Source organism: Perognathus longimembris, chromosome 7 (assembly GCF_023159225.1).
Source record: "Perognathus longimembris pacificus isolate PPM17 chromosome 7, ASM2315922v1, whole genome shotgun sequence".
Taxonomy (NCBI): domain Eukaryota; kingdom Metazoa; phylum Chordata; class Mammalia; order Rodentia; family Heteromyidae; genus Perognathus; species Perognathus longimembris.
The window spans coordinates 35880372-35908040 of record NC_063167.1 but is presented as its reverse complement, the minus strand read 5'-3'; the positions used below and the strand labels follow the sequence as shown (position 1 = coordinate 35908040).

The 27669-nt window shown below is 42.3% G+C and overlaps 1 protein-coding gene and 1 long non-coding RNA gene across 8 annotated transcripts in view; one reads left to right on the top strand and one right to left on the bottom strand.

Moving 5' to 3' along the window:
• Yipf1 (Yip1 domain family member 1) overlaps positions 1–27669 on the top strand; it is a 40017-nt gene that overhangs the window by 6634 nt on the left and 5714 nt on the right. For all 7 annotated transcript variants that reach the window (XM_048351366.1, XM_048351361.1, XM_048351362.1 and 4 more), the window contains 6 exons: positions 2420–2500; positions 2952–3039; positions 6537–6653; positions 9948–10114; positions 10720–10902; positions 17339–17436. In XM_048351366.1, coding sequence (XP_048207323.1) covers positions 2420–2500; positions 2952–3039; positions 6537–6653; positions 9948–10114; positions 10720–10902; positions 17339–17428 — 726 coding nt within the window. In that variant the 3' untranslated portion in view covers positions 17429–17436. The remainder of the gene's footprint in view (positions 1–2419; positions 2501–2951; positions 3040–6536; positions 6654–9947; positions 10115–10719; positions 10903–17338; positions 17437–27669) is intronic.
• LOC125355188 lies at positions 1927–27303 on the bottom strand. The gene is made up of 3 exons (XR_007211612.1): positions 26130–27303; positions 2237–2243; positions 1927–1971 (listed from the first exon to the last, which is right to left on the bottom strand). It is a non-coding gene; the product is annotated as an uncharacterized LOC125355188 (long non-coding RNA).

Below are 27669 nucleotides of genomic sequence, written 5' to 3'. Positions count from 1 at the left end.
AAGGGAACATGTTGCTGAAGTTACAGGCATGAAAGAGCATGGTGTAGGCAAAGGATGTCCACCACCTTTACCCATAGTGTTTTGTTTTTGAGAGAACAGGAGTTTGAACTCCAGGCCTTGCTCTTGCTAGGCAGGGGTTCTACAGTTACAGGCCAGAGGTTTAGCTCTAAGGGTTCCAACATGTCCAGCCAGCCATTTGCCTCAGTATGCCAATTAAAGAGACCAATAGTGGCCAGGTGCAGTGGCTCATACTGGTAATACTGGCTACTTGGCAAGATTGTGGTCTGAGGCTAGACAAAGGCAAAAGATGAGACCCTGTCTGAAAAATAACTATTTCACAGCTCTGGGGACTCTTGCATAGCTCAGGTGATAGAGCACCTGCCTTTAGCAAGTGGGAGGCCCAGAATCCAAACTGCAGTATAGCAAAAAAGCAAAACAGGGACAAACTGTATCAGTAGACTAGTAGTGGTGAGGGCAGAGAAAGGGGGTTTATTTATTAATAAACTGGCCAGTATGTTGGAAGAGGGCAGAAACATTTGAACCCGTCTTGGGCTATAGACATGAGCTTCTCAGGAGCTGGGATTACAGGCATGAGCCACCAGCGCCTGGCCAGGCATTATTTTTATCCCCATTTTACAGTGAGAAAGTTGAAGCATAGAGTTGAAGTCACTTGCCAAGGTACACACTGGCAGGAGGTGGCTTGTGCTTTTCATTGCTAGACCCCACTAGTCCTCCAGAGGTGAAGTGTATTCCCAGCTTGTTAAAGTGATAGACATCAGTATATACAGAAATGGCTATTAGTGTAGCTGAGCATTAAAATTCAAAGAGAACCAGTAGAGTATGGAGAGAAAGATTCTTTAGCAAGTTGAAATCTGACAATTGAGACCAGCAGGCCTGAGACTCTGGAAAGAGTTGCAATCCAAAAATCTGTCTGCTAACAATTCCTTCTTGCTTAGGGGAGATGGGGTTGGTGCAGTTGCTCTTGTGTACTGGTCAGACCTTCAACTGATTAGCTTAGGCCCCTCCACATTGTAGAGCAATAACACCCTCACAGAAACACCAAGAAGATTGTTTAACTAATTTCCAGGTACAATAGCCTAGACAAGTTGACACAAAGTTAACATTTGTGGAATAAACAGTAGGTACCAATATTTAAGCAAATTCACTATTTACAAATTTGAAAAAATGGGTAAGGGGAAAAGTCTTAACATTGAAAGAAATTATCTTAATTTTCTTTGTGAATTGAGAAAAAGTTACTGGTATTTTGTGATCATGACAGAGTTCATGGCCTAGCTTATGGGAAGTGGGTCCCTTGTCCTGCAGAACTGCCTCAGGCTCATTTGCCCCCTCTGCTGTGTGAATCCTGTCTGTCATCATGGTTCCTGGTGCTGGGCCTGGCTCCAGTGTTATCAAAGAGCATTATGCTGTGGCTACAGGCACAGGCCTTCTCTAAATTAGACTTTTTTTTTCTTTTTTTGTTTTTTTTTTTGGTTCAAGACCAGGACTCTAACTCAGTATCTGGCACTTTAGCTCATTGGCTGGCACTTTACCATCTGAGCCATACCTTCATCCTCTAGATTTTTTTTAATAGAGCAAGTAATATTTTTAGTACTTTAGAGTGAATTAGTACATTAGATCTTTGAAAATTCAGGTGTTAACAGAAGTGAGGATCTTGAGTCTGTTTGTGTGTGTGTGTGTGTGTGTGTGTGTGTGTGTGTGTGTATGTGTGTATTATAACATTCCATATGCTAATGAATCTAATCTTCTCTATTTTCTTTTTTGCCAGTCCTGGGGCTTGGACTCAGGGCCTGAGCACTGTCCCTGGCTTCTTTTGCTCAAGGCTAGCACTCTACCACTTGAGCCACAGCGCCACCTCTGGCCATTTTCTATATATGTGCTGCTGAGGAATCGAACCCAGGGCTTCATGTATACAAGGCAAGCACTCTTGCCACTAGGCCATATTCCCAGCCCCTGAAAGTGATTTTAAAACTGATGCTTACTGTATCAGGCTGGGCATGAAGTGTAGCTGTGGCTGTTGGTCATTGAATGCAAAAGAGCCTAGTGGTTTCGCACATTTTGGTCTCTTGTTAGATCATCATCCCTCTGTGTAGCTGCAATTAGGAAGTTGTTTCTGTATTGATTTTTTTTTAATGCGGGGTGTGTGTGTGTCTGGTCCTGGGGCTTGAACTCAGGGCCTTTTCATTGTCCCTGAGCTTTTTTTGCTCAGGACTAGCACTCTACAACTTGAGTCACAGCTTCGTTTTCCTTTTTGGTGGCTAATTGTAGATAAGAGTCTCACAGACTTTCATGCCTGAGTTGGCTTCAAACAAAATCTTCAGATCTCAGCCTCCTAAATAGCTAGGATTATAGGCATGAGCCACCAGCACTTGACTGATTATGTTTTGTTTTATTCTGACAGTTACTTGCTGGCCAGAAGAAAAGCTCTCCTTTCTGGACATTTGAGTACTACCAAACATTCTTTGATGTGGATACATACCAGGTTTGTAAAATCACCTTACCCTTCCTTCTATATTGAAGACTTGTTTTTTCTGTAATTAGACAGGCAAATCATATGAAATATTTTTGCACTGGAAGTAGTCTTAAAAAATAAAGGCTTAGTAGAATGTGGAAATACTATCATAAAAGCTCAAATAGCTAAGCTTCAGTTTTGTAGTAGTTGAATATATTAAGCTTTGGAGAAAAAAATAAAAAGGGAATTGGAGCTGTGGCTCAAAGTAGTAGAACACAGCCTTGAGCAGAAAAGTTCAGGGTCTGTGTCTAGACTCCATGATTGACAACAATAACAAGGACAACAACAACAACAAAAAACATTATGTACTTATTACCTGACTTATGTAACTAACTCCGTCTATGTATCACCTTTATAATAACAGAAAGGTAACTATTAAAAAAAAAACATAAGTAGAATTTACTGCTTTGTTGTCTTCCAGGTCTTTGACAGAATAAAAGGGTCTCTTTTACCAATACCCGGAAAAAACTTCGTGAGGTTATCTATCCGCAGCAATCCAGATCTCTATGGTATGTGGCATGTCCTTTTGGTTCTTTACCACATTCCTTTTAAGCTTGGGTAAATGCGTGGGCTGCTTGAAAAGCTGAGATCATTGCACTGTTCTTGGGATGTATGGTTGTTCTTTTGACTCGTCTGAGATTTAGTAGCAACTCTTGCAAAGAATTTAGGGGAAATGAAATATGTCTGTTATCAGTATTTTGTTTCTTTTTGTTTTGTTTTTGAGAGAACAGGAGTTTGAACTCCAGGCCTTGCTCTTGCTAGGCAGGGGTTCTACTTGTTGAACTATTTCCCTAGCCCTTTTGGCTTTTCTTATTTTGGAGGTAGGGTCTTGCTTTTATATGCTGAAGCCAATATGTACTCAATTCTTCTATCTACTCTTCCTGAATAGCTGGAATGACAGGTTTATACCATCTCATTCATGTTTTTATTGGTTGAGATGAATTCTTAACAAACTCTTTCCTGGGCCTAGCCTCAACCTTTGATCCTCCCAATCTACACCTCCTAAGTAGCAATGCAAATATATTTTAAAAAATTATGTCTGTTCCAAACATGAACATAACTTTTGTTTTTGTTTTGTTTTGTATTTTGGTTGTGATAGTGGAGTTAGAACTCAGCATTGTGCTTGTTAAGCAGAAGCTCTACTACTTGGGTCAATCCCTCAGTCCTTTAAAAAAATCATTCTCTATAAACTGTACAGTATAACAAGTGCATAACTTTTTTCTTGCTGGTCCTGAGGCTTGAACCTCAGGGCCTCATACTGTCCCTGAGCTCCTTTTGCTCAAGGCTAGCAGAACCCCATTCTCTAGTTTGGCTCCCTCCCTGTGTGCCCCATGGGTAGCTTCACTTCCTTCTGCCCAAACTCTCTTGTATTTAGCTATTTTATTATTTACCTCCTTGGGCTACCTGCCTGTGTTGGGGGGCAGTGTTTGTGTCTCTGTTGCACACTCTGTACCCTCAGCACCTAGCCCAGGGCCTTTTAAATAACAAGAAGGATATGACGTTCTTTGCTTTCTAGTTATATAATAGTGTAAATGAGTACTTTGCCCACATGAATCCATATGCGTGGATGGTCTCAGCCCATCTATACAATACATGCACAGTTTTATTTTATTTTATTTTTTTATTTTATTTTATTTTTTTGGGGGGCCAGTCCTGGGCTTTGGACTCAGGGCCTGAGCACTGTCCCTGGCTTCTTCCCGCTCAAGGGTAGCACTCTGCCACTTGAGCCACAGCGCCGCTTCTGGCCGTTTTCTGTATATGTGGTGCTGGGGAATCGAACCTAGGGCCTCGTGTATCCGAGGCAGGCACTCTTGCCGCTAGGCTATATCCCCAGCCCTATTTTATTTTTTTAATAAAGCTTTTTGGTTGTAGAGTTTTTGTGGATTTTGTTGTTGTTGGTTGTGGGGCTTGAACTCAGGGCCCTGAACTCTTTTGCTCAAGACTAGCACTCTCCCACTGTGAGCCATAATTCCACTTCTGGTTTTCTAGTGGTTAATTGGAGATAATAGTCTCACGAGAACTTTTCTGCTTGTCCTAGGTTCGAACTGTAATCCTCAGATCTTAGCCTCCTGAGTAGCTAGGATTGTAGTCATGAGCTACCAGCACCTGGATGTGGGCTTTGTATTATTTTGATTTTTGCATATTTGATATGGTAGGCTTGAAAGCCAAAATAATTCTGTGAGCTTAGTCCTTGAATACAGAAGAGAGCTTGGGGTCTTGTGAGGAAATAGTTTGTGGGAAGCTGATGGTGGTGTTTCTTTGGAGTATCCTTTTCACCTTAGAGTGCAGTGCTTTGCTTTGAAAAAGTACTCATCTATTTCTGCTAGGTATCTCCCCGTATTATTATTATTATTATTCCTTCCTTCTACCCCCACCCTCTCCCCCTCCCTCTGGTTTGGGTGAAAGGCCTTATTGACTACTTGAGCCATGTCCCCAGCCCACAGTAATTTTTAAAATTAGTTTTGTGTTTGAGGTACCTGAAATTATTGCAGTATTGAAAAATATTAGTAAAATTGAAATTCATAAAATATACTAAAAGTTTTCAGTTTAAAAATTACACTTGTACTGGGCATGATGGTGCACTCAGGAGGCTGAGGCAAGAGGATTGAGATTTTCAGATCATCTTGTGATACATTGAAAGACTTCATCTCAAAAAATAAGCAACAATACATTCATATTTATCTACATAGTGCTTTTCCTAGATAGAGTGAGATAAGGATGGTGTTCATGAAATCGAGCAAAAAGTGAGAGAAGTTTGCAAAGCATGGTCAACTTATTCACTTGGTGGAATATTTTATAGCCATTAAGAAGGAAACCGAGCCAGGTGCCAGTGGCTCACACCTATCAGCTTAGCTGCTCAAGACACTGAGGATCCCAGTTCAAAGCCAGCCTGGTCAGGAAAGTCTATGAAATTCTTATCTCCAATTAACTTTGAGAAAACCAGAAGTGGCACTGTGGCAAAAGAGCTCAGGGACACCACCCAGCCCAGAGTTCAAGCCCCATGACTGACCAAAAAAAAAAAACCCAAACCTGATTCTATGGCTATCAATGGTAGAATTTCTAGGCTGTTTAAAAGTAAAAACAGAAAGATGCATTCAGGACATGTGCACATACAAACACACATGCATGCCTGTATTTGTTTATATGTACCCAGTATTTCTGATGGGATTTATCAGAAATGGTTGCAGTGGTGGGCTCTGGGGAGGTGAAATGCAGAGCTGGGGCACTGAGAGGGTGAGAGGGTGGAGCTTGCTTTTCTTTCCTTGTATTCCTTTCTTTTTTTGTGTGTGGTTGTGGTAGTATGGGACTTGAACTTAGGGCTTCCTATGCTCACTTGGGCTTTTTTGCTCATAATTGGTGCTTTACCACTTAAGCCATATCACCAGTCTTTGTATTTCCTTTTAACTTTGAACACGGAACTGCATTCATGGATTGATTTTTATTTATTTTAAAAAACCTTAAAAATAAATTTTTCTCCTCTACTTCCACAAATACATATATCCCTTATGCCACATGCACATACACACAGAGCCCATAGTGATTTAGTAGATTAGATCAATGTTTTCCTGAAGTACCCCTCTTGCTCTGCTCTTCATTTATATTGTGGGTGGACCTGTCTGATTTTACTTATTATTCTCTGGCATTAACATTTGGCATTAGTAAAGAAAGCAATCTTTGCTTCTTGTGTTCTGATGGAAGGTTTAACAAAATGTCTGTGAGTTTATTTTATGATCTTCCAGTAAAGGAAACCATGTATAAATCAATGTCTTTATCCACCTAATTGTAGCAAGTGTTTTGGCCTTTGAATTCTAATCGCCCTAGTCTTTAAGGCAGCTAATTATGGAACTGTGTTTTGATCTTTTAAAAAAGAAAATTCCCATTAAGTAAGTGTTGATTGCATCTCAAATTCATTTTCCTTTGCTTGTATGAATAGGGAGAGGCTGATAAGAGTCTGAAGGCTAGTGCTTCATTTTCCTGTTTATAAATATTCTGCTTGCTTTTGCAGGCCCCTTTTGGATATGTGCCACATTGGTCTTTGCCATAGCAATTAGTGGGAATCTTTCCAACTTCTTAATCCATCTGGGAGAGAAGACATACCACTACGTGCCTGAGTTCCAAAAAGGTTAGTGAATAGCTTGACTCATTGTAAATGCTGTCAGTTTCTAACCATGAAGTCTTTTGCCCCTTGAGCTGTGGGCCCAGTCTATAGGTCCTGCAGCTCTGCTTTCTGTGTTTTAGAGTTAAGACATACTACTGATTCAAAATATACCAGTTTTCTATATAAATCCACATCATCTTTTGTTTTCTGACTGTAGAAAGATGTATATAACATACATTTTAACAATTTTAGGTTTATTTTATTTAGTGGCATAAGTACATTCACAGTGTTGCTAACTCACATAGTATTTAAGAAAGCCAGCCCTGCTGGGCTCATGCCTGTAATCCTAGCTACTCAGGAGGCTGAGATCTGAGGATCGTGGTCCACAGCCAGCCTGGGCAGGAAAGTCAGTGAGACTCTTATCTCTAATTAACCACCAGAAAACTAGAAGTGACACTGTGGCTCAAAGTGGTAGAGTGCTAGCCTTGAGCTGAAGAGCTCAGGGACAGCGCGTAGGCCCTAAGTTCAAGCCCCACAACTGACAAAAAAGAAAAGAAAAGAAAAAGAATAAAGAGCAAAGTGTCAGTGGCTCATGCCTGCAATCCTAGCTACTCAGGATGCTGAGATCTGAGGATCACAGTTCAAAGCCATCCCAGAGAGGAACATCCATGAGACTCTTATCTCGTTAGCCAGCAAAAAAAGCTGGAAGTAGGAGATGTGGTTCATGTGGTAGAGTACCAGCCTTGAGCCAAAAAACTCAGGGATAGTGCCCTGACCCAGAGTTTAAGCCCCAGAACCAGTACACACACACACACACACACACACACACACACACACACACACACACACACACACACACACACACACACACCCCACCCCCCACAAAAGCAAGCTCCAAGCCCTGAGTTCAAGCCCTAGGAATGTCACAAAAAAAAGAAAAGAAATGAATAAAAAACTGTAAGGTGTTAGACTAGTGATTTTTATAAAACTCATCCAGTGCTTATTATTACCATATATGTGCACATATACCTGTGTACAGGAGCATACTTAAGTGTTTGAGAGAGTATACATGCAGCTACAATGAATTCTTCCTTTTTACTCTGTGTTTTTATGTGAGATACAATATAGATCCATGTATCTTTCTTTTCTTGTCATTTTCTTCCCATACTCATTTTCTCTTCTTTCCTTCTTTTCTTCTCCATCATAGAGCCAGACCTGGATTCATTCCTGACTCTGTTTATCAAATGTCTGTGGCAGGAGCTTTACTCAATAATGGTATCTAAGAGATATAGATCCTGTCTTGAAGTAGCTTAGTAGTTAAGTAAAACCAGATAATTGGATGAATATTGCCGTAAGTGTACATGTTAATCTCTGCATTGCAGGTCATCTGGAAGTGCATGGGCTGGGCATCCGATGTCAAGGAGTAAACATTTCCCCAAGTAAAGACTGTGGTCACACCTGGGTTGGATCTTGCTCCCATCTAGTTGTTAACCATGTGACATTCATCAAACATTTAGCTCCTCTGATATTGTTTCTTCTTTACTAAAACAAAAATATCAATTTCAAGAAATAATATCAACATGTTAGTTAATAATATAAAAAGCAAATTCTTAAGTATTTATCCTTTTTCACCACTCTATTAGAATGGTTCTTGCCTGTTTTAGCTTAGTTCTTCTAACAGTCTTTTTTGCACTCTGGAAATGGAACTCAGGACCTTGTACATGCTAGACAAGTGCTCTAATAGTCTTGTGAGGTAATTTTATTCCTATTTTGCAGATAGGGAAGTAGGAGGAAGATTAATAGCTTACTATCCGGAGATACTTTGTGTGATATTAGAACCCAGGGCATCTTTATGAAGTCTGTGCCCTTAGAGACTACAATACCATGGCTGTCAGTAAAGCAGTGAGTGTGTTACTTGATGTCCAGCAGTGAAAAATGACAGTAGCTATAGCCAGAGTAGAATTTCCTTCTCCTTCCTTTCATTGTCCAAGAAAAAGACATGATGTCAGTGAAATTGTATCTGGGTTAATGAGGGAGTCCCAACACAAAAAATCTGCTCTGGGAGTGCCAAACGTTTTGGACACTGACAGTCTTAACAAGTGTCTGACTATAACTGCCAGGAGGCTTTGCCAAGATGTGTTAAATGAGTTCCCTACTAATTTTCCCACAGAAGAGGCAGGTGCCATGGCTTAGCCAAACTTTATCTATTTGTTTATTTTTATTTTTAATTTTGCAGTACTGGGAGGGTTTTCTATGCATGGGAGGCAGTCACTGTACCACTGAGCTACATCTCATCACTTTGCCAGGCTTTATTATGGTCACTCCAGAATCAAGAAGACTTCTAATTGCTCTCTAGAGCAAGTCTTGTAGGGCATGATACTACAGGAGGAAGAGGAAAAAGAGGGGGAAGAAGAGAAGAAGGAAGAAGAGGAAGAGAAGGAGGAGGAAGAGGAGGAGGGCCTCACAGAGAGAGGGAAGGCTGGGTTCCGAGGAGCTATTAACAAGAACTTCCGTTACCAAAGTGAAGTTATTTATTTAAGGAAGAAAACCAGCCGAGAGCATATCAAACGATCCATCAATGTGTTGAAACTGTATTTCAGAAGCAGAAAGATCTCTAAATGACATGCAGAGCAAGTTAATCTGTACCCAGGGCGTTTAAATAAATTTGCTAAAGAAATCAGTGTCAGCTCTTATTTTGCTAGGGAGGAGGATGTGTTCTTCCAAGGGGATAGTTGGCTTTTATTTGATTGAAGTATTCACTATATTTGAATCTTGCAGTATAGTCTTCTCAAATATTTCAGTTGTTTAATACTATTGTTAGTTTCTTTTTTCTTTTTTTTTCCTATTTTTTTTTTTTTTTGGCCAGTCCTGGGCCTTGGACTCAGGGCCTGAGCACTGTCCCTGGCTTCTTCCCGCTCAAGGCTAGCACTCTGCCACTTGAGCCACAGCGCCTCTTCTGGCCATTTTCTGTACATGTGGTGCTGGGGAATCGAACCTAGGGCCTCGTGTATCCGAGGCAGGCACTCTTGCCACTAGGCTATATCCCCAGCCCCTATTGTTAGTTTCTAAATGAATTATAAAAGCTCTAAAAGAGACTACAAGGACAGATGCTAAAGATTCATTAATTTGGTACACATTTATAAACACCTACATGTGCTAAGTTCTATATCAGGCCCGAAGACCACAGCCCAGGAAGACATGAGCCCAGTGACCATTGAAGTAGATTGACATGTAGGAAGAAAGAACAGTAAAGTGTGGGAAGTGCTCTGATAGTGACTTAAAGGCATGGTGGAGGTGACACTGTCTTGTTGTCCACAGTGTCCATAGCAGCTACCATCATCTATGCCTACGCATGGCTTGTTCCTCTGGCCCTCTGGGGCTTCCTCATGTGGAGAAACAGCAAAGTCATGAACATTGTTTCCTATTCGTTTCTGGAGATTGTGTGCGTCTATGGCTATTCGCTCTTCATTTATATCCCTACAGCAGTAAGTACAGCACTGTGAGCAGACTCTTTTTTTTTGTTTGTTTATTAATTGAACACAAATTTTTTTACAAGGTGTTGTGCAAAAAGGGTACAGTTACATAGTAGGGCAGTGTGTACATTTCTTGTGATATTTTACGTCCTGTTTTTCTATCCCTTCTCTAGGTCAGGTAGACATATATACAATATACAATGTATCAAGAACATATATAGTATTCACAGACTTGGTCTCTACTGTCTCTCCGTCTCCCTTTGTTAACAGTCATATATCAGGGAGATCATGCCCCTTTGTTTTCTGTGTGAGCAGACTCTTGAGTGATGCTCTGGTCTTGGTTAACACTTCAGCCGGGAATTAGGCATTATTTCCAGCTTAATGTTCATCTGCTCCTGACAATCTCCTTTGAGTTTCAAGGGCAGCATGAAGAGGAGAGGGGCTGGGGAGCGAACCCTTAGGAAAGCATTGCCTTAGTCTACATGCTGGTGGGTGTTTTGCAAACTAGGCTGGCATCAGCCTAGTTGGTGATTGGTTCAGAGGTTTCATAAACTTACATACCTGGAATGAACAAATGCCTGCAAAGACTCTGTTCTTTCTTTCTTCCCTTCTTTCAGATACTGTGGATCATCCCCCAGAAAGCTATTCGTTGGATTCTAGTCATGATTGCCCTGGGCATCTCAGGATCTGTCTTGGCAATGACATTTTGGCCAGCTGTTCGTGAAGATAACCGGCGTATTGCATTGGCTACAATTGTGACGATTGTGTTGCTTCATATGCTTCTTTCTGTGGGCTGCTTGGTATGGCCTCATTCCTGTATACTTTTGGTGTGTTTTTAACACTAAACTGTTAGATACAATGGTTCTTTTAAAACTGACTTCATGAACTAAATATCATTTTGACTCTCCTATAGAAAAAGTAGATAGTTTTGAGACTTTGATTGTAGCCTAGGCTACAATCAAACTAGGCTTTGCCTAGTTTTTGTAATCTGGTTAAGATATAATGTCTAGCCAGGGCAAGTATGGGTGCCTCTCTGTAGGATTTGTGAGCAGGAAACATGTTGACTTTCTGCCTTTGAATGCCCTGTTGATTTCCTAGAAGATTTTTTTTATCTGTAGGTGTGGGGCTTGAACCCAGGGCCTATATACTATCCCTGAGCCTTTTTGTGCTCAAGGCTAGTGCTCTACCACTTGAGACACAGTACCACTTCCAGTTTTGAGTGGCTAATTAGAGATAAGAATCTCACGGGGGGGGGGGGGCTGGGGATATGGCCTAGTGGCAAGAGTGCCTGCCTCATATACATGAGGCCCTGGGTTCGATTCCCCAGCACCACATATACAGAAAATGGCCAGAAGTGGCGCTGTGGCTCAAGTGGCAGAGTGCTAGCCTTGAGCAAAAAGAAGCCAGGGACAGTGCTCAGGCCCTGAGTCCAAGCCCCAGGACTGGCCAAAAAAAAAAAAAAAAGAATCTCACGGGGACTTTACTGCCTGGGCTGGCTTCGAACTGATAGTTTCAGATTTCAGTCTCCTGAGTGGCTAGGATTACAGGTGTGAGCCACCAGCACCTGGCTGATTTTTTTTTTTTTTTAATATATGTACTGTACTGAGGCTTGAACTCACGGCCTGGGTGCTGTCCCTTAGCTGTTCTGCCTAAGGCAGGTGCTCTACATATCCACTTCTGAGATTTTGGTGGTTAATTAGAGATAAGAGTCTCACAAACTCTCCTTTCTGGGCTGGCTTTGAACTGGTTCCTCAGATGCCAGCCTACAGAGTTGCTAGGATTATAGGCGTGAGCCATTGGCATCATGCTTACTTAGGAAGATTGTTGTTTATTTTTGCCAGTCCTGGGCCTTGAACTCAGGGCCTGAGCACTGTCCCTGGCTTCTTTTTGCTCAAGGCTAGCACTCTGTCACTTGAGCCACAGTGCCACTTCTGGCCATTTTCTATATATGTGGTGCTGAGGAATCGAACCCAGGGTTTCATGTGTATGAGGCAAGCACTCTTGCCACTAGACCATATTCCCAGCCCCATTTAGGAAGATTTTTGAAGTTAAGGTTCATGGGTAGAGAGCTAAAGAATGAAGTTTAATTCAGGTAAGTGGAGTTGTTGTTAAGGTGGATAGCATTAAAGTAGGTTTGAAGTTGGGCGCCAGTGGATCACGCCTATAATCCTAGCTACTCAGGAGGCTGAGATCTAAGGATTGAAGTTTGAAGGCAGCCTGGGCAAGGAAGTCCATGAGATTCATATCTGGAATTACCTACCAGAAAAACCAGAAGTGGTGCTGTGGCTCAAAGTGGTAGACAGCACCCAGGTCCTGAGTTCAAACCCTATGACTGACAAAAAAAAGTAAGTTTGAGTCCCATGTCTAGGAAGAGCATGTCAGACAGGTTGGCTCTATTTCTCTCTGGCTAGGAACTTGGCTATATTCTGTACTTCTTTGAATCTTAACTTCTTCATCTATAATATGAGTCTATTATTTCCTACCAGATGGTTGTTCTGAGGATCAAAAAAAATACATAGGATGCATTTAACATATAACTTGTCCCATAAATTAGGTCCCTTTCCTTTGATCCTAAGGCAACATGGTTGATCTCTGAAATGCTGTCTGTGGAAAAGTGCCCTTTTCATTATAACTAACTTGCTTATAGCACTACCTCTAACTTGCACCTTCTTCTCTTTTCTGTACCTCTTCCAAAGCATGCCTGGCTGAGAGGTTGATGACTCAAAGGCAGGAAGGAAATGCATTGTTCTCTTCAGCTCTGTAAAAGCTAGGAGAAGGGCAGATAGGTCAGTGGAGCAAAGAAGTGTCATTGTCATTAATAATCCATTACATAAGCCAACTTCTGGTGACTCATACCTATAATCCTACCTGCTCGGGAAACTGAGATATGAGGATTACAATTTGAAGCCAGCCCAAGCAGAAAAGTCTGTGAGTCTCTCTCTCTCTCTCTCTCTCTCTCTCTCTCTCTCTCTCTCTCTCTCTCTCTCTCTCTCTCTCTCTCTCTCTGTCAGTTCTGGGGCTTGAACTCAGGGCTTGAGCACCATCCCTGAGCTCTTCTTCTGAAGGGTAGCACTCTACCACTTTAAGCCACAGCTCCACTTCCAGTTTTTGAGTGGTTAATTGGAGATGAGTCTCTTCTGCCCAGGCTGGATTTGAACCACAATCTAAGCCTCCTGAATAGATAGGATTATTGGTGTGCTGGATTTGAACCACAATCTTAGCCTCCTGAATAGATAGGATTATTGGTGTGCTGGATTTGAACCACAATCTTAGCCTCCTGAATAGATAGGATTATTGGTGTGAAACACCAGTACTCAGTTCTGTGAGACTCTTATTTCCAATTAGCTAGTAAAAAGGTAGAAGTGGAGCTGTGGCTCAAGTGGTAGAGTCTTGAATGGAAAAAACTAAGCGAGAGTGCCCAGGCCCTAAGTTCAAGCCTCAGTACTGGCACACACATGTACACATGTGTATACACACATATACATGTATACATACAAAAATCAATTTCATGTGGAACTGATGGCATGGTTTCTCTTTTTATGTTCTATGCCACTTTATCTCCTTTTGGGGTACATGGCACTAAAGCTAGGATTTCCCTGCTCATCCTATTAAAAAATTTTCTAGGGCTGGGGATATAGCCTAGTGGCAAGAGTGCCTGCCTCGGATACACGAGGCCCTAGGTTCGATTCCCCAGCACCACATATACAGAAAACGGCCAGAAGCGGCGCTGTGGCTCAAGTGGCGGAGTGCTAGCCTTGAGCGGGAAGAAGCCAGGGACAGTGCTCAGGCCCTGAGTCCAAACCCCAGGATTTGAAAAAAAAAATTCTAGAATGAGGAATAGGAGCATGACTTGAGTGGTAGAGCATCTGCCTAGCAAGCAAGAGTGCTTGAGTTCAGGCCTGAGAATTGCCAGAAAAGAAAATAAAGGAATCTTCTCGAAGAGAACATAGTTATAAAGAAGACAGAATCTTGGATGGGGAGGTGCATAGCATTGTGATCTGAGGCAACTTAACTCTCGGGATCTTGGTTTCCTCACCTGTCAGAGATTCCTATCTTCCTGGGCTTTTGTGAGGTTGGTGACAAGGCTGTGGAAGCTCTTCATGTATAGTGAAGGTTGTCCGTATGGAAAGCTGTTAGGAAAGTGGCCCCTACTACACATTATATTACTTAGTGCACCAGTAGGAGTGGCCCAAGGTCGCATGGCATGAACCTGGATTAAAGTTCAAGTCTCCCCGCTGTACCACAATACCTTTTCATTGGTGCCTCTCTCTAGCAACTTCCCATCTCCCTCCTGATTGTTTTACTCATACCTGGCTGAGAACTTGACAGAGAGGAGGAAGCAGAAGGGCACCACTCTGCTCTGCTCTGTGACAGTCATGGAGCAGTACAGATTGGACTGTGGGGTAGGGAGGCATTTGCTGAGAGCAGGGGAAGATAACATTTTCTCCCCCTAGAAGAGGGAAACCATCACATTGTCAGGTGTTGAGGTGTGCTTTGGTTGTTTGCCTTCTCTGGACTCCTACCTTCTCCCTTAGAAAAAGGAGCTAGGGCTGGGAATATGGCCTAGTGGTAAAGTACTCGCCTCGTATACATGAAGCCCTGGGTTTGATTCCTCAGCACCACATATAGAGAAAAAAGATGGAAGTGGTGCTGTGTCTCAAGAGGTAGAGTGCTAGCCTTGAGCAAAAAGAAGCCAGGGACAGTGCTCAGGCCCTGAGTCCATGCCCCAGGACTGGCAACAAAAACAAAACAAACAAGAAAAAGGAGCTGGGCTAGCACACCACAGTAACATCTTTGTTGTTGGAAGGATCAAATGTTGTTTGCAACATGAAAAGTCTAACAAGTCATATAAAGAGAAGGCATTTTTATTCTTAGAAGTGCAGGGCCAGGAATCAGCAGGGGAGTCACTTGAGCTGAGAGGCACCCACTGAACCAGACAGATTGTTTTTCTCCTTCTCCCCTGGGAAGCATGGGTTGGTGTTTTTTGCCTTAGTGCAGTGAAGCATATGACAGCCCCACTCCTGGGAAGGCCCCTTGGCGAATATACTTGTAAGTGATCTCTAAGTTTGTACTAAACACACCTGGCAGAGGTCGCTGGGAAGATCCCAGTGGGGATGTCCCTAGTTGAGATGTCAAGAGATGTGCAAACCCATGTTTGAGTGTTTACTACTGCCAGTAGGGAGACTTACTCCTAGAAAGGCTGCCCTCCATCCTGAGGTCTCACAGAGCCTAGGACTGGGCTGGACATAGACTGTGCCAAATCAACAGGCTGTGTTGAGCATGGAAGAGTCTAGACTGTGGAGCTGGGCACAACTGGATGGGAATTCCACTCAGACACAGTTAGTTTGGGAAAATCGGTCTAAGCCTCAGCTTTCTTTCCAGAGAGGGGATCAAAATGCCTGTTTCTGAGCTGGTAAATGATTATTTGCTTGGTGTACAGTAGGCATTTCCCAAATGACAGCTGGAGTTTTTAAGCACTAGTAAGTCACAGAACTAAAGTTTGGTCAAGAGACACTTAAAGATCATGTTTTCTAATCCTTACATTTTACACATGGGAAAACTCAGGCCCCTAGGGGTGGAGGGACTTGTCCAAAGTTACACTGTGAGTCAGCAGCAGAGCCAGAGAGTCTGGGCCTTGTGGCTCATTCCTTCTGAACAGGCTTCCTCCAGTAACCTGGAAAAACTTCTGCTCCTGCCCTGACTCATTGATTCCCCCCGGAAAAGTGAGGGAGCCCAGGGTAGCGTGGACACTGCAGCCTTTGTCCATACCCCTGACTTTGGAGTTTTTCTCTTCCTCTGCCCCAGAAAATAGTTTCCAAGAAGTAGTTTTGGAGTAGTGAGTGGTAGGATTGTTCTGGAAATGACAAACTGGAGGACTGCACAAAAAGGCATCAGGAGGAAAGTGTTACTTATTTATGATTTTGAGTTAGGAATGCTAGAAAGCCCCAGCATGTCATGTTGGTGCCCCCTTCTGGTTGAAAGCAAGCAGAGCTGGTGAAAAATGGTTCTTGGTCGTTTCTTGGCTTTTCATTTTCCTAAGGGAGGTCATGGGTTTTTGTTAGTCTTTGATATATAGTAACAGATTCACCTATCCTTTGAAGAACCAGTATCCAAGGCTAGTGAGATTGAGTGTTTTCCTGGCTAATGTTAGGATTCTCAGGCCTCAAGGCAGAAAGGAAGATCCTCCTTGCTATCTGCGTTTCTACTTCCTTCTGACTTTTAATTGACTTTTAATTTCTGACAGTTTAATTGTAGATGTTGAGCAGACACACTTATCAAACCTTTCATTGCCAACCTGGAGAATTAAGAGGTGAAGATCTTTCTTAAGATCTTTGAAACTTAGAGCCCACTGGCTAGTTTAGCAGCTGTCTGCCATAGCTCAGCTCGCTAAGTACCAGTGGCTTATATAGTATGCCAGGTCCTGTGAGAGATCCTGGTGACACAAAGACAGCAGTAGAAACCATCTCTTTGCTAGTACTGGGGCTTGAACTCAGGGCCTGGGTGCTGAAAAGCTTTTTCACTGAAAGCTAATAGTCTACTACTTGAGCCATAGCTCCACTTCCATAGAGACAGCCTGTGTGTAATGTAGTAATTACAATGTGCCCTTTGGAGTCAGATGGAACTAGCTTGGAGCCTTGGTTCTACCACTCGTACACCATATACCCTGGATCCAAGAGACTTGAGTTTCTCAAAGTGCCAGTTTCCTCATCTGTCAAATGGCAATAACTGTAACACCCTCGGGGTTGTTAGGAAGATTTAAGTCATATAACATAGTAAGTGCTCAATAAGTGGTAGCTAAGTTTAAGGTTACTCACGGCCAGGTGCTCATGGCTCATGCTTCTAATCTTAGCTACTTAGGAGGCTGAGATTTGAGGATCATGGTTTGAAGTCATCCCAGGCAGGAATGTCCATGAGACTCTTACCTCCCATTAACCACCAAAAATCTGAAAGTGGAGCTGTGACTCAGAGTGGTATAGTGCTAGCCTTGAGCACAAAAACCTGAAGGACAGCACCCAGGCCCTGAGTTCAAGCCCTTCCCCCCCTAAAAAAAGAAAAGGTTACTCACAGATTGAGTTAGTGAGGCACACATTAACTGAGATGGTTGCAGTTCAACGTGATGTCAACTATGGTAGCAAGAGGCAGAGACCATGAGAGCCCAGAAATAGTATTGAGCCTAGAAGGATCTTCAACTGGATTGTTATTTTCTGACAGTCTCATGTGTCTCTCTTCCTACAGGCATACTTTTTTGATGCACCAGAGATGGACCATCTCCCTACAACTATAGCTACTCCAAACCAAACAGTTGCAGCAGCCAAGTCCAGCTAAGGAGGAAAGTAAGAGATAACATTTTTATTCTGTGGAGTGGTATGCTAAAAAAAAAAAACAAAGCAAACAACAAACAAACATGGCAGGTGCCTCAGTTCTGTTGTTGTTACTATCAAGTGTGAAAGAACACCTATAATCCTAGCTGCTCAGGAGGCTGAGATCTGAGGGTCACAGTTCAAAACCAGCCCAGGCAGGAAGGTCCATGAGACGCTCATCTTCAGTTAACCACCAAAAACCTGGAAGTGGAGCTGGACTCAGGTGGTAGAGTGCCCAGGCCCTGAGTTCAAGCCTCAGGTCTCACGCACACACATGCACACGTGCGCATGCGCAGACCCCGCCCCCCAAATACCAGACCATCGTGTCTTTCTCTACAATTTCATAGTAGGTTGTGTTTGTGCATGTTTAGGATTGTGTGTGTGTCCTAGTTGAAAGCTTCCATTTGAAATCCATCTCTTAGATTCTGCTGAAGGATGACCTCTGCATTCATCCCAGCAGCCCCCTCCTAAACCTCATGTACCCTTTCCAGCAGCACAGTATGGGTTTGTTCCATCACACAACAGTCCTGGTAGTCTTTCTGACTTCTCAGGCAGGCAGCTTCAGAACCTGAGTTGGATTCCTCCGAAAGTTCTCTAAACACTTCTAAGTTTTATTGCTTGCTTGTTCAGGGCTTCTGAGGTGATTCCACCATCAATGGTTAGCTCAGTGGGAGAGTGTACAGGAAAAATATGTAATTTCATGGCCCCTTCCTTGCTCTTATCCCACTCCTATTCTGTATCGAGGCTGCAGTCATACTGAACTTTTTGTTTTTCTGCCTGTACTTGGAACCCAGCCCAGAGCCTTGCATATAATGTATGAGTCCTTTACCACTGACCTGTGCCCCCAGCCCCACACTGAACTTCTATCATTGCTAGAATATATCACGTCTGCACTTGTAGTTCCATTCATCTGAAGTGTTTCTTTCTTCCAACAGTTGTCACTTAGCTTGTGATGCCAGTACATTTTGTATGATATGTGTCACTTTTTTATGGTGCTCAAAACACTTATTGTCTGTGTGTCCATCTGCTGTCCTGTTAACCTGATCAGTCATCCAGTCATTTGTTTGTCCTCTCTGCACTAGTGTGTCTCCTCAATTAGAATCAGATCCATAAAAACAGGATAGGATTTCATTCCCTGTTGCATGACCGGGTATATAGGTGGACTCAGTGAATGTTTGTAGAATGAATGAAGTAATAAATGAAGACATACTCTGCACATGATCTTACTTTTACTCAGTTTTATAATCACTAGCAGCCCTACTGTCTACCAGAGCAATGGACTATATGAAAAAAAAATCAGGGACTTCATTATCAAGAATTAAAATTAAATCCCAGCCAGGCACCAGTGACTTACCCTTATAATCCTAGGTACTCAGAAGGCTGAGATCCAGAGGATTACAGTTTAAAGCCGGCTGGCAGAAAAATCCATGAGACTTCTGGAAAATTACTAGCAAAAAGCAGGACTGGACATGTGGCTCAAGGGATAGAGTGCAAGCTGAATAAGCAGGCTGAGAGATAATGAGGCCCTGAGTTCAAATCCCAATACCAGTTCCCTCCTTACTTAAATTAAATCCCATTTCTACCTTGTACTTGCTGTGTGCCTTGTGCAAGGGAATAATTATTTTTGAACCTCAGTTACCTTCCCTATAAAATATGGATGATACAACCTATATGAAGATTAGATACTGTGTTTGTAAAAGCCCCTGACACTATAGTGAAACTCCTTAGTATAATTAATACACACTAAAAAAAAAAGTGCCTGACTCATAGGTGCTCAATAATAAGACTAAAGACTGGAAGTAGGTTGATAGTTTGTACTGAAATTTGGTGCTTCTCACTGACTTCACCTTGATTTTTTTTAATCTCTTTTTTTGTAACAAAAGAGGATTTTTCCCTCTCAGTTGAAGAATTCAGGTTTTAGACCCTGCAGGTTGACAAGATGTAGTGACCTGGTGTTCAAGTCACCTTGGCCATTAGAATGACTAGAGATCAACTTAAGATGTCACAGGTTACCACCATCCCTTCTTCCTCTCTTCTTGTGGGTATGTGATATTGGAATCAAGAAGATCACAGTCCTATGTGTGAAAACAGAACAGTGAGAAGGGAGGGGGATGTTAAGGGAAAGTGATGTTGGGGTGAGATTGGCTGGAATGCATTTTAAACATGTAGAAGTATCACGTTTAATTCCCCTCCTATACAGCTAATGTGTGCCACTTTAAAAATGGAGGAAAGGTCTGGGAATGTGGCTTAGTGAGTGGTAGAGTGCTTCCTAGCATGCATGAAGCCCTGGATTCAATTCCTCAGTACCACATAAACAGAAAAACCCAGAAGTGGTGCTATGTATGACTCAAGTGGTAGCCTTGAGCAAAAGAAGCTCAGGGATAGTGCCCAGGCCCTGAGTTTAAGCCCCAGGACTGGCAAAGAAAAAGAAATGGAGGAAAAGTAATCAAAACCTTTGGAGGTAGTATAGATTTTCCTCCTCATTTTACATTGAAAAAGCTAAGTCCATCCAAGTGAACACAGTGCATTTGGATGGAGAGCTAACATTTGTACATCACATTCCATTTTACAAAACACTTTCCAGGTCTGTCTTATAGGCCATGCTTACCAGTCCTGCCCACCTGTTGCATAGATGAAGAGGCCAGAATGAATATGGCTGAGTTGTGTAAAGTCACCTATTGCTTATAGGCAGAGACTATGTCTTGGAGACCTAGTTTCTGTGATTTTCTGATAGCTTTTTATAGTTTTTTTCCCTCCATTTTTGAGTCTTTGCCATAAGCACAAACCAGTGATATGTGCATGTTTGAAGTATTTATGTGTACTATTATCAGTGTATACATTGTTAATAATTCCGATGGGAACCTGGGCAAATTAAAGCTTAATTTCTCTTTGTTTTGATGAAAAAGAAATAGAAATTCTACTATTTCTAATAGTGCTTTGGGTGCCTCTAATCTTAGAATGAGTATATGGTGGCTTGTTTGCATCTTACTTTGTCTACACACTTACACAGCTCATCTTGCAGATGACCTCACTGAATGTTGACAGAGAACAGAGAAGACCCTAGACAGAGAGGGCACCTTTCCTTAGTATGAAGAAGGAACAGACTCTCCTCTCTCTCTCTTGCCAGTCCTGGGGCTTGAACTCAGGGCCTTAGCACTGTCCCTGGTTTCTTTTTAAGGCTTGCTTAAGGCTACCACTCTACCACTTGAGCCACAGTGCCACTTCCGGCTTTTTCTGTTTATGTGGTGCTGAGGAATCGAACTGAGGGCTTCATGCATGCTAGGCAAGCACTCTACCACTAAGCCACATTCCCAGCGCTCCCCCCCCTCCCCCGGTTTTACAGAGTAAAACCAGGTTTTACTCTGTAGCTAGGCTCATCTCAAACTCATCGTCTTTCTTAGCCTCCTAAGTGCTGTTTGCCACCACACCTGGCTGAAATAGTCTTATTTGATTTGTCCCAGTGCCCACTGGCCTGAACAGCAGAAATGTCCAGTTAATATTGAGAAGGTGGATGAGCCTTTGTGAACTAAGTGCATGAATCAGGATGAGGGTTTCCTTTTTTCATTTCCATAAATATTATTTTATATGATTAGAAGCATTGTGCATTTGTAGGATAAGGGATTTCATACTGAGCTTAGGCCATCTGCAATTATTGAGGCTACTTTGTAGCCTCTGTGAGCCAGATCTTGGGAACCCAGGAGATAAGATATAGTCTCTGCTTCAAGGATCTTCAGTCTGATGTGTAGAACAGCCCAGCAGGTAAAGCCATGTTGTGTGGGACGTTCCTCAGGCAGATTGTCAGTTGAACCCTATGGAGTTGGTTTTGAGTGGAGTCTTGCTTGAGTTAGGTCCTGAAGGTTGAGTACAGTAATCAGCTACCCTCTGTTCTGAAAAACATAGTCCACTTTTATGGTTTGGGGGAAGGGAAGATATAGGCATGATTAAACCATAGGCATGATTAATCACAGGACATGATTATACCATGTGGGGTAGCATGTCTAAGAATGAGAAAGTCTGAGCTCAGCTGGAGAAGGGCTGAGAGAGAGAACAGAAGGGCAACAGTTGTCTAAGCCTCTCTTTTGGCCAGAATACCCAACTTCACCTCCTGAGAGGCTCTCTTGACCTGCTCCGAGCTTGGGCTTCAGTCCCTTCCTTGTTGTAAAGACTCTGGACCAAGAAGTCCAGGTACCATAACCCTTTAGAGTCAGAGCAGAACCTGGCCCCTGGTTGACTCTTAAAGATTTCACAGCGTGGTTTATACAGGTTCGACCCCTCTGGGCTTTGCTCAGATCTGTAAACTTGGGTGTCAGTACCTCCATTTAGGTGTTGAGTTTCCAAATGAGATAGTGATGAACAGCTTCTCTGCAGCCTCCCTGGCAGAAGCATCAATCGCTTTGCCAATAAGAGGGGCTGTCCAGAGCCCTTGGGCACTGTAGATTTATGAGCTGCCTGTGCCTTCAACTGTAATCTCTGGACTCCCAGCTTTCACCAAAAAAGAATGGATTCTATTCTCAAGAGTAACCTTCCCTGCATAAATTTGTGCATGAGAAGGCTTAGGCTGGACTGAATTCCTTCCAGAGCATTAACCCTTTTCTCCCTGGAACCTCAGAATCCAAGGAGAACCTTGGAAGCTACCCCTGCATTAGTCATTGAGATAGTATAGTTTGTTGGGAGCATGGCTAAAGTGGTAGAGTACTCATCTAGTTTGGAAAGAAAACAATCTGCCTTTCAACTTTCATTTTCACTCCCATCACTTAAGAGCTGCTTTTCCTTTCTGAGCCAAGACCCAGGAAAAGCCTAGAAACTACTGCTTTGGCAATAAGGAATAAAGGGTATGAAGGACTATGTCCAGACTAGGGCCCCTTCCCATTGGTGATGACAAGTACATCTGTCCAGAGGAGGGCAGCAGATAATTGTACTGCAGTGTAATAAAGGCTTTAATAATAGATGAACTAAGGGCTTGTGGAGAGCCGTTTGTAATTAAAACCCTCCTGTTTCGATACTCAAGGGTTGTATGCAATTATCCTTTCTCTGGCTCCTGTCCCGAGTATTCATTTCATAAGCCAAAGATATAAAGCGTTTTACTAGGCTTTTACACATCATTTTATTCTGAAATCAGCTTTGGCTCAGCACTGTAATCTCTTTATCACAGCATCCTGACTGCATGATTTTCCACCATCACCTCCGCTGCTTGCCATCCTTTCCACATCATGTCTGAAGTGTCCCTGGTCACTTCTTCCTCAACTTTCCTCCTGGTTTCCTTTCTGTGAGATATATTGGAGGACCTAGAGTGGCAAGCACAATAACTTCTTTTCTCTATTTTAATTTAGTGGAAAATTTTAACATAGATAAAAGAAATGTGGCAGGGCATTGTAGTATAGGCCTCGAGTCCCAGATTAGAAACAGAGACAGAAGGATCGTGAATTCCAGACTAGCCTGAGCTACATTTGGAGAACTTGTCTAAAAAATGTAGAATAAGAATAAATGTAAATGTAGTATCTCTTTTGTAAAAATTCTTTCAACACTAGTTGCCAACTCCTGGCCAACCTTGTTTATGTATGTACCCATCAATCCCTTGCCTTTTTCCTCAATATTTTATTATTGACTGATATTATTACTATTATTATTTATTTATTTTGCCGGTCCTGGTGCTTGAACTCAGGGCCTGGGCACTGTCCCTGAGCCTCTTTATGCTCAAGACTAGCATTCTACCATTTGAGCCACAGCTCCACTTCCAGCTTTTTCTGAGTAGTTTATGGGAGATAAGAGTCTCACAGATTTTTGTGCCCAGGCTGGCTTCACTGCAATCCCCAGATCTCAGCTTCCTGAGTAGCTAGGATTACAGGTATAAGCCATCAGTGCCCAGCCCTCCTCCACATTATTGGGAGAAAAATCTAACACATTATATTATTTCATCCATATGTATTTAAATTCTGTATAAAAGAGGCAGCCAGGTACCAATGGCTCACAATCCTAGCTACTTAGAAGACAGATCTCGGGCTGGGAATATGGCCTAGTGGCAAGGGTGCTCACCTCGTATATATGAAGCCCTGGGTTCGATTCCCTAGCACCGCATATATAGAAAATGGCCAGAAGTGGCGCTGTGGCTCAAGATGGCAGAGTGCTAGCCTTGAGCAAAAAGAAGCCAGGGACAGTGCTCGGGCCACTGTCCCTAAGTCCAAGGCCCAGGACTGACCAAAAAACAAAACAAAGCAAGAAGACAGATCTCAAGATCAGGGTTCAAAGCCAGTCGAAGCAGGAAAGTCCATAAAACTCTTATCTCTAATTAACTACTGAAAGCTGAAGTGGGGCTGTGACTGTAAAGCTCAGAGACAACGCCTACGCCCTCAGTTCAAGCCCCAAGACAGGCACACATAAGAAAAGGTAAAGGGGCTGGGAATATGGCCTAGTGGTAAAGTGCTTGCCTCATATACTTGAAGCCCTGGGTTCGATTCCTCAGCATCACATATATAGAAAAAAGCTGGAAGTGGCACTGTGGCTCAAGAGGTAGAGTGCTAGCCTTGAGCAAAAAGAAGCCAGGGATGGGGCTGGGGATATAGCCTAGTGGCAAGAGTGCCTGCCTCGGATATACGAGGCCCTAGGTTTGATTCCCCAGCACCACATATACAGAAAACGGCCAGAAGCGGCGCTGTGGCTCAAGTGGCAGAGTGCTAGCCTTGAGCGGGAAGAAGCCAGGGACAGTGCTCAGGCCCTGAGTCCAAGGCCCAGGACTGGCCAAAAAAAAAAAAAAAAAAGAAGCCAGGGAGAGCTCAGGCCCTGAGTCCACGCCCCAGGACTGGCAACAAAAACAAAACAAAACAAAAAAGAAAAGGTAAAGGTTTTAAAAAAAATTTCTCTTCATATTCCAGTGTGGGAGAAGAATTAAGTATAAAGGCCACTTCTCTGGGAAACTCTGCCAAACTCCCAGCTCTGGGACCCCTCTCTATGGAGAGTCTTTACTTTCCCTTTCAGTAAACTTGCTGCTTTACTATAAAACAAAACAAAACAAAACTTAACTATAGTACTGTAATTATATCTAGAAAATAACTTCTTAATATCAAACGTACTTCAATGTTTAGATTTCTAATGGCTTCATAAAATTATAACTTTACAGCTTGCTTGATTCAACTACAAATTAGGTTTACTTAATACAACTTTGTTTATATATATAAATTGCAGGGGCCTACTCTATCTCCCCCAATTGCTCTCATTCTCTTTCACCTGGCCATTTGTTTGCTAAAGAATCATTTAGCCTTCAGAATCATTTAGCCTCAATTTCTCTGGAAACTGAAGTTTCTTTGGCAATATACATTTTTATTTTAACTTCCTACACTGTAAGTTCCTTGAGAATAGCACCCAGCATTTTGCTGACTGTATTGCTATGATACATTTAATATACTTGTTTGTTCTCTGGATTGGTGGTTGGATAGAAAGACTTGATCACATTCAGGTTTGCATTTTTTTTACAAGATTGCTTAATATGTGCTGTTAAACTCTTTCACCCTTAAAATTATAGTGGGTGATCATCTAATGTTAGTGGTATGATATGAATCAGCAGTGCCTAAGTCTATCCATCCATTGAGGATTTCAAATGGTGATATTTACATTCTTTTTTATTAACTAAATTTTTTTTTTTTGAGATAGAGTCTCACTATTTAGGCTGGTCTGGAACTCTTGACCGTCCTGCCTCACTCAGCTTTCTCAGTTATGGGATTACAGGTGTGTGTCATCAGTCCTGGCTGGAACACTTCTTTAATAAGAGCTTCTTACATTTACCATTTTGGGTACCTAGTAATTGGGTTAGTATGAGAAAGGCAAAAGAAATTATTACTGTGCTTTGATTTTTCCTTTTAAAATAGTAATTGGTTCACAAGAATTTTTTTATCAGTGACCCATTAGCTGCAGTCCATTGCAGGAATCATTTTTATTGATGCTCAAATTGTCCCATCTTTGGCCATAGGAAGCCTCTTCAGGCAGGTTCCTGCATTTTGTTAACTAACATTGTCTCTAGTAACTTCCTTGCTTGCTATCTTGTAAAGAAAAACATTCCAGATCAAGTTGTTGCTCTAAGGAATTCTGGTTCCTTTCAGTGGGGAAAAGTATTTCAAGATCACAATCTAGACGCTAGTGATTTTCCTGCAATGGAGTGGGCATTGTCTTCAGGCCTGTTCAGTGTTCAGAACTAGGAGGTACTTATCTGCTTGTTTATTTGCTTCTAAAAGAAAATTTATGTCAATTCATACTGATGGCTCCAATTCCTGTTTAGTATCAACAGGTTTTTGCTAATTTTTTTATGTCTATATTTCATTTCTCTCCTTCTTAGACTCACCTCCCTGCGATTCAGTAATGATAGAAGTAAAATACAATAATATACTTACTAGTTTTATCTACCATACACTTGCAACAATCTAATAATAATTGTATCAACACTCCCACTAATTACTAGGAATATCACTTTTACCTTTTAAGAGTTTTCTAAGTTCTGGAATAGGCTTCCTTGCCTTGTATACTTGGCAATTTCCCGTTGATCCTTCTGGACCTACTTCAGACAAATACCTCTCCTTCTTTTCTTTTCTTTTTTTTAAATTCAGGTAGTATTTATTCCTTTGTATTCTATAACTCTTAGTCTGGAAAGATGCATTCCTATTTTCTGTAACTTTCTGTACCATTAGTTCCTTGAGGGCAGCACCCAGCAGATACTCAGAGCAGGCTTGATTTTCAACAAGTAATAGTATGCATGTCGTGTGGTACTCATAACTTTCCTGGACAAGTGACTTGGGATGTGCGCATATGTTCATTCACTGGGAATTTATTCTGAACTAAGTGAGTAGATGGTGATGATATGTCCTTACCGGCTCAAAATGAACTCTCAGTTTCATATTCTATGTATCACCCTGACTAGAAGGCCCTTCTAAATTAAAGACAGGACCATGGGAACTTGTGATTAGAATACCAGACCAGGGTGGTGACATTGGCCAGGTTCTGGGCAATGAAGGCTCAGGGAAGAGAGCCAGTGGCCGGCCTATCCAAGATAGAGAGCCAGAGTGGCCTAGAGTCAGGTCTAAGGCAAAGAAAGACTAGAAAAAATCTTCAAGAGACAAAGTGCTGGCTGATTGGGACATCATGGACCAAGTTTGGCACAAAAGCCAGACTCTTCTTACTTTCTACCCTCTGGCTTCAGTGCCAGGAATTCCCAACCTCTTCCCCGCAGGCCATCCATTAAAAGTTGGCAGCAGGAGAAGGAAATGTTCTGTCTTCAAATTCTTCTGTAGGCTTTGACATTCATTTGGAATAGACAACTAAAAAGATAAAGGAAAAACAGTATATATAGTTTATGAAAATAAAATCTTTAGTGATTGTCTATGGGCTAGTTTCTCTCTACCATTATTTAACATTTCAGAAACCTGAGCTGGTATTTATTAGGAGGCCTATCAAAGGTTTTTACTCTGGAAAATTACAGCTTCCACCCTTCTACAGCCACTTGTCACATAGACTTTTTTGGCAGCATTTCCCTTTCCTTGAGCCAGTAGACATGGGCAAGTAGCCCTTGCCCCAGTTTTCTCTTCATGGTGTGGTCTAGGCTGACATCTGAATGTAGCACTGGTGAGGTCTCCAGGAGGGCCCTGGCTTATCTCTTAAGTGGGAGGCTATGCAGTAGGAACCCTTTTCTGCCACATGCTGTCATCTCCCCATTTCCAAGTTCCCATTTCTTACCAATCTCTGACTAAGTGACTCTACTTTATTACATCCCATGTTGAAGTCATTCTCCCTTACCACAAGACTCTCCATATATACATGGTTCTCAGTGAATGCCACCACAATTCACACTTGTCCCTGACTTAAGACTAGGCTGGAGCTGGGAATATGGCCTAGTGGTGAAGTGCTCATCTCATATACATGAAGCCCTGGGTTCGATTCCTCAGCACCACATATATAGAAAAAGCCAGAAGTCGCGCTATGGCTCAAGTCCCTGAGTGCTAGCCTTGAGCTAAAAGAAGCCAAGGACACTGCTCAGGCCCTGAGTTCAAGCCCCAGTACTGGCAACAAAAACAAAACAAGACTGGGCTAGTCTTTCTTTCCTTCTTTCTTTCTTTCTTTCTTTCTTTCTTTCTTTCTTTCTTTCTTTCTTTCTCTCTCTCTCTCTCTCTCTTTCTTTCTTTCTTTCTTTCTTTCTTTCTTTCTTTCCTTCTTCTTCGTCTTCTTCTT